At 43.6% G+C, this 12,816-nt stretch overlaps 1 protein-coding gene across 2 annotated transcripts in view; it reads left to right on the top strand.

The window, feature by feature from the left end:
* The window catches only part of sez6b (seizure related 6 homolog b), an 854,076-nt gene that overhangs the window by 668,328 nt on the left and 172,932 nt on the right, over positions 1-12,816 (top strand). For both annotated transcript variants that reach the window (XM_080210324.1, XM_080210323.1), the window contains exon 5: positions 7,582-7,767. In XM_080210324.1, coding sequence (XP_080066450.1) covers positions 7,582-7,767 — 186 coding nt within the window. The remainder of the gene's footprint in view (positions 1-7,581; positions 7,768-12,816) is intronic.

A 12,816-nucleotide genomic window follows, 5' to 3' on the forward strand; every position in this document is an offset into this window, starting at 1 on the left:
GTTTATCAAGTCACTGAGTTAAACACTCCAAAAATACCAGTACATGTGACAATAATAAATCAAATTAGTTATGAATTAGTATATATTGAAAAGTTTTGCTTCTTGCGTGCTATACAAACAAAGCATGCTGTTCATAGAGAAGAGAGTGCAGAATGTAGTGTTACAGTTATAGCTAGGGTATAGAGAAAGATCAACTTAATATAAGGCAGGTCCATTTTAGACTAGTTGACAAATGTGATTGACTCTCAACTAACTGCCTTCTGAACAAGGGCAAGTAGGTATTGGCAATAAATAATGGCCAGCCAGTGATGCCCAGGTCCCACGAATGAATAAAAAAAAGTCTGAAGGCAGCAGGGAAGAAGCTGCTCTTGAGTTGGTTGGGACGTGACCTCAGACTTTTGTATCTTGTCCAGGATACATGGGTCCTCGAATAGGCTGGTTGCTTTTCCAAGATGGACAGGAGGCTGGTTTGCATGCTGGACTGGGCTACGTCCACAATCCTTTGTCATTTCTTATAATCTTGGGCAGAGTAGGAATCAAAGCAATCTGTGATACATTCTCAGAAAGGGTGCTTTCAATGGTGCATCCGTAAAAATTGGTGAGTTGTAGTGGACATGCCAAATTTCCTTAGCCTCCTGAAAAAGTAGAGGTGCAGTGTGGAGGGACCAGGACAGATTGTTAGTAACCTGGACACTTCAAAACTTGAAGCTCTCGACCATTATTTGATTTTGATATCTGCTGACTGACCCGAACTCAGCCAGTGCAGATCAAGTTGAAGAAAGGGGAAAACTGGTCAGGTAGTTCAAACTGCTGCTTCCTCCCACACAACTTGTGTACGTGACTGGTATTAGATTGAGTCCAATGTGGACAAATCAGTTAGCTAAAACCCATAATCACTTGGATGAAGTTGTAACAAGAAGACAACGGCTAGTGCAGAAGAGAGAAACGGGGAGGGGTAAAAATTGGCAAGGGATGGAAAATGAATAGGCCTGATTTATTTGGAACACTGATCACATGCCTGGTTATTTTGAGTTGACACATGCAGTTATCCAGATTCCTTTGGGATGGTTATAAATATTCACGAAACAATTTCTGTCAAGTAGCACGATGGAAAATCTGTGAAGATTTTCAAAAGCTGCTAAGAGGATTCTAAATGCTATTTACAGCCTCACACAGATTACATTACCTTTTACAAAAGAAAGCAGCATTATTGAACTAATCTTATTTTTACAAATCCTGCCCTTTTCAAATTACGTTCTTCTTGCTGTTTTTAGTCTTTATCCATCTTCCTAATAGAGCTTGTGCTTATCTTGCATAGATCATTGATGCAATGTGTAACATTCCCAGGAATCTTTGGTTATTCCCACAGTTTCTTAAGGCTCCAAAATTGATTTCAAAGCAGTTACACTTAGTTAGGCTGTAGGTCCAGAATTGACTAATTGGGCCATTTTTTGATATCGATGTTATGGGAAAATGAATTTGGCTGCAACACACTCTCTGATCCCTGTTTTACTCATTGGACATGGACGTTGCTGACTAGCCAGCATTTATTGCCCATCCCTACTTGCCCGAGGGTAATTGAGAGTCAACCGCATCACTGTGGACCTGAAGTCACATGTAGGCCAGACTGGATAAGGAAGACAGATTTCCTTCCCTAAAGGACATTAGTGAACCAGATGCGTTTTTCCGACAATTATTTCATGGTCATCAGCAGATTCTTAATTCCAGATTTTCTTTCATTATTGAATTCAGATTCCACTATCTGCCATGGCGGGATTTGAACCTGGATCTCCAGAACGTTAGCTGAGTTTCTGGATTAATAGTCTTGCGATAATACCACTAGGCCATCACCTCCCCAGGAACTGATCTTCAAATCTTTGTGATCTCTGCATTGTGGCAGATTCATTCAGTTCGGAACACGCTTGACTCAAAGCTGGAGGGACGAGCCCCAGGCAAGAACTAGCAGTGTATTCTGATGCTCCAGTGTAATTCACAGTAACATAACAAATCGTGGATTTGATCTGATTTATTATTGTCACATGTATCGAGATAGTATGCAGAGTATTGTTTCTTGCACACTAAACAGACAAAACATACCATTTATAGTATACATAGAGGAGACGGAAAGGAGAGAGTGCAGAATATCGTGTTGCAGTTACATATAGGATGTAAAGGAAGATCTGCTTAATATGTGGTAGGTTGATTCAAAAGTCTGACAGCAACAGGGAAAAAGCTGTTCTTGAGTTGGTTGATATGTGATCTCAGACTTTTGTACCTTTTTCCTGACAGAAGGAAATGGAATAGGAAATTAGGAGTGGGCCACTTGGCACTTGGAGCCTACACTGCCATTTAACAAAATCATGGCTGACCTTCTACTTCAACTCCACCAGCCTGCACTCTCTTTCCATATTGCTCAATTCTCTCAATATCCACAGATCTACCAATCTACTTAACACAATTACTGTTACTTGGTAGACTAAGGGGACTGAAGGTAGACAAGTCCCCAGGACCAGATGGATTGCATCCCAGGGTTCTGAAAGAAATGGCAGAAGTAATAGCAAATGCGTTAGTAGTTATTTATCAAAATTCGCTGGGCTCTGGGGAAGTGCCGGCGGACTGGAAAACAGCTACTGTTTCGCCACTGTTTAAAAAAGGTAGCAGACAAAAGGCAGGTAACAACAGGCCAGTTAGCCTAACGTCCATGTTGGGAAAATGCTAGAATCCATCATTAAAGAAGAAATAGCAGGACACCTAGAAAAGAACAGTTCGATCAAGCAGATGCAGCATGGATTCATGAAGGGGAATTCGTGTTTGACGAATTTACTGGATTTTTATGAAGATGTGACTAGTGCGGTAGACAGAGGGGAACCGGTGGATGTGGTGTTTTTAGATTTCCAGAAAGCGTTCAATAAGGTCCCTCACAAAAGGTTGCTGCAGAAGATTAGGGTACATGGAGTTGGGGGTAAAGTGTTAGCGTGAATTGAGGATTGGCTATCTAACAGGAAACAGAGAGTTGGAATAAATGGGTGCTTTTCTGGTTGGCAGTTGGTGACTAGTGGAGTGCCACAGGGATTGGTGCTGAGGCCTCAACTATTTACCATTTACATAGATGATCTGGAGGAAGGGGCTGAGTGTAGGGTAACAAAATTTGCTGATGACTCGAAGATGAGTGGAAAAGCGAATTGTGTGGAGGGTGCAGAAAGTCTGCAGAGAGATCTGGATAGGCTGAGTGAGTGGGCGAGGACCTGGCAGATGGAGTACAGCGTTAGCAAATGTGAGGTTATCCACTTTGGAAGAAATAATAGTAGGATGGAATATTATTTAAATGGTGAAAAGTTGCAGCATGCTACTGTGTAAAGGGACCTGGGGGTCCTTGTGCACGAATCGCAAAAACTCAGTCTGCAGATGCAGCAGGTGATCAAGAAGGCGAATGGAATGTTGGCCTTTATCGCGAGGGGGATGGAGTATAAAAGCAGGGAGGTCTTGCTGCAACTGTACAAGGCACTGGTGAGGCCGCAACTGGAGTACTGTGTGCAGTTTTGGTCCCCTTATTTGCGTAAGGATATATTGGCCTTGGAGGGAGTACAGAGGAGGTTCACCAGGCTGATACCAGAGATGAGTGGGTTAGCTTATAAGGAGAGATTGAATAGACTGGGCCTGTACTTGTTAGAGTTTAGAAGGCTGAGGGAGGATCTTATAGAGACTTACAAAATAATGAAGGGGCCAGATAGGGTAGAGGTAGAGAGATTCTTTCCACTTAGAAAGGAAATCAGAACTAGAGGGCACAGCCTCAAAATAAGAGGGGGACAGTTTAGAACAGAGCTGAGGAGGAATTTCTTCTCTCAGAGGGTGGTGAATCTCTGGGATTCTCTGCCCATTGAAGTGGTGGAGGCTACCTCGTTGAATATGTTTAAGTCACGGGTGGATAGATTTCTGGTAGACAAGGGAATTAAGGGTTATGGGGAGAAAGCGGGAAAGTGGAACTGATCCACTTCAGATCAGCCATGATCTTATTGAATGGCGGGGCAGGCTCGAAGGGCTAGATGGCCTACTCCTGCTCCTATTTCTTATGTTTTTATGTTCTCTATCTTAAGTGTACTCAGTAACTGAGCATCTGGAGCTCTGTGAACTGGAGAATTCTGGGTGAATAAATTTCTCCTCGCCTCAGTCTGTAATGGCTTAATGTCTTATTCTGAGTCTGTGACCCCTCCCCCACACCCATGTGTGAGACACACTGTTAAGGTTGTTTGATTTCAGGTTCAGTTTTCAACTGCCTGTTCCCGTTGCTTCAAGTGGATGCTTCACATTAATATAATTGCCTCAAGGTCGCCTGACAAGATTTGCAGGCAGTTCACAAGAGTATCTTTGCCAGACTCTTACCCTCCACCGATACCACCAGGAACAGATTAACTGGCATTGGACTGATGTTTATGGGATTTTGCTGGCACAGAAGGGCGCTTTATTTGACTATGTTACAGCGTCCATGAAAGTAATTAGTTGTGTGAAGTGCTTTGAGACTAAGGCACTTGATAAGTACAAGTATTGCGCTGCAACAAGTGGAGCAGATCTGTTTAAAAATGAATCACTGATAAATATAATGTAAACCAGCACATGCTGTGGAATAATGCATCATGAAATAGTGAACAGAATGAGGTCAGGAGCTATTCATATTGTTCATGTTTTTTTTGACGAAATATTGTGTAAAGGTTCATAGTCCAGCAGAGAGTGGACAAGCGCTGCAGAGACGGACATTGAAAGCTACCCCTTTTTTTGGGAATTCAGTGGTCCCAGAATCCGACATAAAATTTACTTCACATCTCACAAAGGCAGAGTGTGTGCATCATGTATTTGGTATTCCAACACAAAAGTGTCAAGAAAGGGCACTTAAAGGGCAAATCTCTGAGCGGTGAGATCAGATAGTAAATGGCACATTATATTGGAGGCTGTCAAAATTGGCAGCAGGAAGTATTTTCTCCAATGTTGGGGCTATGGAGTTGGAGAATGAATGCTAACAGCTGGAGCTCCCCATGAAGCGATTTCCTCCACAAGAGCTGAAGAAATTCCTCAGCAAATCAGATGACCTTGTCATCCCACCACCACTGCCTCGTATCTTACAATGGTCGGCCAAAGAGCTGCAATGGCAATGGTTTGAAAGCCCATTATTTTAACTTAACACAGTGGTGTACTTGGTGGGGTGAGGGGGAGAGGGGGAATTGGTGGTGAGGTTCGCTCAGTTGACTGGCTGGTATACCTGTGAATCAGATTAATGCCAGCGCTGTGCACTCAATCTCAGTTCTGGCTGAGAGAGACTCAAGGCTTTGCCGTACCCACTATAAAGCAGTATGCTATGATTAATCACCAGGGACCTGCCTACAAGCTGATAACACAAAGAGAAGAAGTGGACAGCAGTGTTTACAGTATCGAAAACAGGAAATCCATTTGCACTTGAATACTAAAATAATAAAGGAAATTGAGTCATTTCTTCCCCACTAAATTATTTGTATGGAACATTGAATTAAATTGGATTGATTTGTTATTGTCACATGTATTGGGATGCAGTGAAAAGTATTGTTTCTTGCATGCTATACAGACAAACCATACTATGCATAAGGTACATAGGGGAGAATCATAGAATCCCTACAGCACAGAAGGAGGCCATTCACCCATCGAGACTGCACCAACAGTAAGCCCCCCATTCCTGTAACCCTGCATATTTACCCTGCTAATCCTCCCGATACAAGTTAACAATTTAGCATGGCCAATCCATCTAACCTGCACATCTTTGGACTGTGGGAGGAAACCGGAGCACCCAGAGGAAACCCACGCAGACACAGGGAGAATGTGCAAATTCCGCACAGACCCAAGCCAGGAATCGAACTCAAGTCCCTGACGCTATGAGCCAGCAGTACTAACCACTCTGTCACTGTGTCACACAAGGAAAGAAAGAAAGGAAAGGGTGCAGAATATAGTGTTGATGTTACCAATAGGGTGCCACAGGTTGATTTGGTGGCCTTCACAACACATGAACGCAGAATCGCCGAGCAAAAACTGATAGCCAAGTTCCATACACATGAGGACGACCTCAACCGGTATCTTGGGTCTATGTCACACTATCTGGAACCCCCATGATTTGCCTGGGCTTGCAAAATCTCACTCTGGAGACAATTCACACCTTTTTAATTTGTGCTTAACCCTGTCCATTCACACTGTCTGCAATGAAAAGACTTGATTACCTGTAAAGACTCGCATTCCAACAATTATGTTGTAAATTGAGTCTGTGTCTATGTATGTTCTGTTTGTGAACACAACTCTTTACTCGCCTGAAGAAGGAGCGACGCTCCAAAAGCTTGTGCTGCCAAATAAACCTGTTGGACTTTAACCTGGTGTTGTGAGACTTCTTACTGTGCTTTCCGCAGTCCAATGCCGGCATCTGCACATCACTGGTAGGGTGAACATGAATTATTTCCATCCATTAACATGGGTACAAGATACAACAGAGGCTGGAAATCTAAAATGAGAATAAAAAATGCTGAAAAACCTCATGAGGTCGCAGGTGCTGACTGAGCTGCTGAGTATTTCCAGCATTTTCACTTTTTATTTCATTGACCAATGAGACTTTCATTCCGTTTCAATCCATTTCTTTTTCCCCTTCATTGGAGTTATACACAGGTGCTGTCAGTGAGAAAACAGTGCCCAATGCTGATGGAGTGTCATTAAAGCAGTGTCCGTATGTGTGCAATTCTGCTCGCCACATGACCAGAAGGTTGTGAAAGCTTTGGCTTAAAAGTTTATGAAACTTTATTTAAGTTTATTTATTAGTATCACAAGAAGGCTTACATTAACACTGCAATAAAATTACTGTGAAAATCCCCTAGTCGCCACACTCCAGCGCCTGTTTGGATACACTGAGGGAGAACTTAGCACGGCCAATGCACCTAACCAGCATGTCTTTCGGACTGCGGGAGGAAACCCACACAGAGTCAGGAAGAACGTACAGATGGTGACCCTGGCGCTGTGAGGTAGCAGTGTTAACCACTGTGTTGGAGTGAGTGCAAAGAAAGGTGTTGCCTGGTCTCGAGGGCGTTGACTATGAGGAGAGGTTGAATAAACTAGGATTATTTTCACTGGAAAGACAGACGTTGAGGGGAGACCTGATACAGGTCTACAAAATTATTAGAGGCATCGACGGGGTGGATAGTCAAAAGCATTTTCCCAGAGTGGAAGTGTCCATTACAAGGGGGCACAAGTAAAAGGTGAAAGGGGGAAAGTTTAAGGGAGATGTGTGGGGATGGTTTTTCACACAGGTAGTGGTGGGTGCCAGGAACACACTGCCAGAGGAGGTGGTGGAAGCAGACACATTAGCAACATTTAAGACATCTGGGTGGGTTCATGAAGGGGGAGGGAATAGAGGAATATGGTTCGAGTAAGGGAAGAAGGCTTTTTAGTTTCGTGATCGGCAAGGGCTTGGAGAAGCAAAGGGCCTGTTCCTGTGCTATAGTTTTCTTTGTTCATTGTATTTGTCTTTCCTGGGGTATTTTATGATCCTTTTTTTCTCTGATACTATTTTCTGTCTTTCCGCAGCTTATTTGCTCAGCTGTGGATTTCCACAGAAACCTACTTCCGGCGACGTGTCTGTCACCAGTCTCCATCCTGGGGGTGTGGCACATTTTTACTGCAACTCAGGTTACCGGCTGCAAGGATTTCCTTCTCTCTCCTGTGTCAATGGCAGCAGACCTCGCTGGAGTAACGAGGAACCGGAGTGCATTGGTAAGGGCATGGTTCACCATTGGCAATGGGATAAATTGAAAGCACTTTTTAAAAGCAAAGTAGGCTTTGCGTCTTCTGAACAGATGAGGCTTTGTAGTGCTTTTCGCCTCACTATCCTTCTTTAAGACAACCCTTAAAACCTATCTCCTTGTCATGGCTTATGGTTATCTGAAGTAGGGTCATACGGACTTGAAATGTTAGCTCTATTTTCTCTCTCCAAGATGCTGCCAGACCTGCTGAGTTTTTCCAACATTTTCTGTATTTGTTTTTGATTAGGCTTACGGTTACCTGTCCAAATATCTCCTGAGGTAACTTTGTGTTGAATTTTGTTTGATAACACTGCTATGAAGTGACTTTGAATGTTTTGCCACGCTGAAGATGTGATAAAAATACAAGTTGTTGTTGCAAATCTCACAATATCTCAACTCTTGGAAAAATAGGGAAGTGGGTGTCTCAAAGGTAACTGGGGGAAAGTAAGTTACATTACCATGCATAATTTTCTTCATCAATTATATATGTACAGTGGTTAGCATTGCTACCTCACAGTGCCAGGGATCCAAGTTCGATTCCTGATTTGGGTCACTGTCTGTGCAAAGTCTACATGTTCTCCCCATGTCTGTTTCCTTTGGGTGCCCCAGTTTCCCCCCACAGCCCAAAGGGCCTGCTAGTTAGGTGCATTGCTAAATTCTCCCTCAATGTACCCGAACAGGTGTTGGAGTGTGGCGATGAGGAGATTTTCACAGCAACTTCATTGCAGTATTAATGTAAGCCTACTTCTAAAGTAAATTTATTTATTAGTCACAATACGTTAACACTGCAATGAAGCTAGTGTGAAATAAGCTGCAACTTTGATGTGTGGTGATTGTCTCTTTAAGGGCAACACATTTGGGGACACCCCAAGGAGTGGAGCCCTCACTGGATGCAGACATGATGAGGGCAAACTGCAACCCCATGAGACTGCTGGACAATTTTCTTAATAAATCCTTTTTGCGTTTACGAATGGAGTGTCTGGAAGTGTATCTTTACAGTATGATTCTGTTCTTGCAAACTGTTCTGTTCCATTTTGGCTGGTGCCCGCTTTTTTATTTTGTGTTTTTTTTTAAACTTTTACACTGTTGTGTTTTCTTTTTAGCTTGTCCGATAGAATTTCTTCAAATTCAGTTCCTTCTTATTGCTGTCCATATTTTGATTCCAGATGTTATACTAGTTCTATCCAAGAATCATAGAACCCCTACAGTGCAGAGGGAGGCCATTTGGCCCATGGAGTCTGCAATGACTCTTCAATAGAGCATCTTACCCAGGCTCACCCCCTTAACCCCCTCTAAATTATACACGTCTTGGGACACTAAGGGGCAAATTAGCATGACCAATCCACCGAACCCACACAACTTTGGACACTAAGGGGCAATTTAGGATGGCCAACTCACCTAATCCATACATCTTCGGACTGTGGGAGGAAACTGGAGTACCTGGAGGAAACCCATGTAGACTCTGGGACAACGTGCAGACTCCACACAGATGGTCACACAAGTCTGGAATCGAACCTGAGTCCCTGGCTCTGCGAGGCAGCAGTGCTCACCACAGTGCCGCCCGTGATGTATTATTATTGAGCCAGAGTAGGGTGAACTTCACAGGTTAATAGATTGAGCTATTTCTAACCTTATCCGTTCGCTGAGGGCGAAATGGAAAAAATCCACAGAGCATATACATATACATAAAAACTCTAAATCATATATGAAACACTCGATATAAATAGATTCCTAAAACTAATGCTCATGTGACAAAATTTGAATATAATCATGAGTGGCAATAAAATGGACTAACTGGCAACAAGTTCTGATTATTATTTCAATACATTATTGATGTTTGCTCTCAGAAAGTAGGTGAGATGGCATCAATATTCTATCAAAAAGAACAAGCTGGAATTGACTTTTCTATTGAGTGCAGAATGGGTTTTACGTGTTATCTTATTCAGAGTCAAAGCAAACCGGCACTTCTTGCTGGATGGGTTTCATCCTGGTGTTGTGAAACTTCTTATTGTGTTTACCCCAGTCCAACAACGATATCTCCACATCATGGGTTTCATACTGTCAGGAGCAGCATAGTCGGACTGTTGCTGACTCCACTCAAGTCTGGCTTTATAGAGTCCCTTTTCCCCCAAGCTGCTCTTAGCGGGATGACTCGGAGATGTGGCGGGATACAGCGAGACGTGAGCCTTTTGCTTAATTAAAATTAAAATTCAGGCTTTCCTTTGCACAGGCGACTCTTTCCCAACTTGGTAATACGTCATCTTGATGAGGGCAAAAACTCATTCTTATTTTAACATTTAATTAAGCAGCAATATCAAAATAACAGCCTCGGTGTGTTTTACGACACATTTAAGTTGAGTTGCAGCTCACTAATGCGCTCACGAATGTTTTCAAGTGATACAGTTAATCATCGATGAAGCATAGCTTTAACATAGTTTTCGAGAACTCCTACAGTGCAAAAGGAGGTCATTCGGTCCGTCTTCTTCATGCCAGCCCAAGGACACCCAGTGCCCTTTTGGGGCGGCACAGTGGTTAGCACTGCTGCCTCACAGTGCCAGGAACCCAGGTTCGATTCCCGACTTGGGTCACTCTCTGTGTGGCGTTTGCACATTCTCCCCGTGTCTGCAGATTCTCCGGTTTCCCCCCATACTCCTGAGCCGTGCGGGTTAGGTTGATCGGCCATGCTCAATTGCCTCTTAGTGTCAGGGGGTTAGTAGAGTAAATAAGTAGGGTAATGGGGATAGGGTCTGCTTGAGATTGAGGTCAGTACAGACTTGATGGGCTGAATGGCCTCCTACTGCAATGAGGGATTCTGTGATTCTAATCCCAACTTCCTGCATTCGGCCCATAGCTTACGGCACTGAAGATACTTTTTGAAAGAGTTCAGGGTCTCTGACTCCACCACCAACTCAGGCAGCGAATTCTAGAATTAGTTTGAGTTTGAATTTTCTTGGGGTTTTGGTGAGCACATTAACTTGATTTTCCAAAGAAAGAGTGCATTCCTTTTGAAATTAAGGATTGTCTTAAGGGAGAAAAGTGAGGAATTAGGAGCTGGAGGGATGTTAAGAGGGAATTCTAGAGGTCGGAGCTGAAGGCACCAGCCACTGTTGACGGAGTGAATAAAATCGGGAATGCTGAGTAGAGTTCTGTATGGCCTGGAGGTTGCAGAGGTGGAGAGGAACGAGGTCACGGGAGAATTTGAAAACAAGGATGAGAATTTCAGATCGTGAGCAAAATCTTCTGGATCTTCACACCAGCGGAATTTTCTGGTCCCACCAATGGCGCACCCTGGCTGTTGATTTCCTGGCAGCTTGGGATGGTATCGATGGGAAATCCCATTGAGAGCAACAGGACTGGAAGGTCCTGCCACCAGTTTGCCACCTCCCGCCACCAAGCAACATGCCACAGGGGGGGGCCAAGGAATCTCATCCCAAGACTCTGCAAGACTAGGAGCCAGTAGAGACCAGCCAATACTGGAGAGATGGGTGAAACTGGACTTGATTCAACTTAGAACAAGAACAGCAGATATTTTGAATGACTTCAGGCTTGTAGGTGGCAGTACATTAGAGGACACCCAAGACTGGACGGCACAGTGGTTAGCTCTGCTGCCCCACAGCACCAGGGACCCAGGTTCGAATGGGTGACTGTCTGTGTGGAGTTCGCCCATTCTCCCTGTGTCCGCGTGGGTTTCCTCCGGTGCTCCAGTTTTCCCCGTTGCCCAGGGATGTGCAGGTTGAGTGGATTGGCCTTGCTAAGTTGCCCCTTAATTGTCCCAAGATGTGTGGGTTAGGGGAATTAGAAGGTAACTGTGTGGATTGGGATAGGGCAGCAGGTGGGCCTGGGGAAGATGCTCTGTCTGAGAGTCAGTGGAGTCTCAATGGACCAAATGGCTTCCGACTACACTGTAGGTATTCTATGATTCTATGACTGTGCTGCAGTAATCAAGTCCAGCAGTAACAGTGGCACGGTTGAGGTTTTCAGCGCCAGATGAGGTAAAGTCAAAGTCAAACAGCGTTACAACGGTGGATGCAGACGATCTAAGCAGTTGTCAGCCAAAGCTCTCCACCAGGTAGCAATCAAAAGACTTCCTTTTCCTCCACATTTTCCCTCTCCAGCCCAGAGCTGCGGTGAACTATTGTGTCTAAGATCACCCAATTGACAGGCTGTAGGTCAGTGACCTGATGTAAAACTGTATAACGCAATCAATAAAATAGCTACACAGATTAAAATTTAATGAATCATTGCTCCATTCTGAGAGAGAAAGAGGGAAAAAAAAAATCAATGTGATGTTTTTAAACTAAAACTGACCTCGGCAACAGTGGAAAATCAACTCAAAGGTTTTCATATAGATTCAGTCACTCCCAGCTTTTAAATATAAGTATTTTCTTAATAAATGCCTTTGTATTTTTAAAAATATATTTTCTGGCTCCATCACGTTATTTGTGTTAGTGTTGATGCAAGATTAATATTTGGATGGACTTGCCGCAGTATTTTGATCTCCCGTGTTGATCTTCGAAGCCTCAAGTTTTGAATTTGGTAGCAAGCTGTAAATATCAAAACCAGGACAGGTGTATCCATCTGAGCGAGACCAGATCTGTCCCATTCAAAGCATTTGTCAGCTTAGAGGTGTTTTTAATGAGACACTTTGGCAGTGAAATGCTTTTGTAACATTAGGAAACAAACCAGATTGCTTCCAGGCACAAGTAATGAACTGCTACAATCAAACCAGGGGGCACATGTAATCAGTGAGATTGAAATCTTCTCCCGCTGCAAAGTCACGGTAAGAAGTCTCACAGCAGTCTGAGGATTCAGGGTAGACCATTTAGGACGGAGGCGAGGAAACATTTCTTCATCTGAAGACTGGTGAGCCTGTGGAATTCATTACCACAGGAAGTAGTTGATGCCAAAACATTGAATGTATTCAAGAGGTGGCTGGATATAGCACCTGGGGGAAATGGGATCAAAGATTAAAGGGAAAAAGCAGGACCAGGCTATTGAGTTGGATGATCAGCCATGATCG

Source organism: Carcharhinus amblyrhynchos, chromosome 23, assembly GCF_965287045.1.
Source record: "Carcharhinus amblyrhynchos chromosome 23, sCarAmb.v2.hapA, whole genome shotgun sequence".
Lineage (NCBI taxonomy): Eukaryota > Metazoa > Chordata > Chondrichthyes > Carcharhiniformes > Carcharhinidae > Carcharhinus > Carcharhinus amblyrhynchos.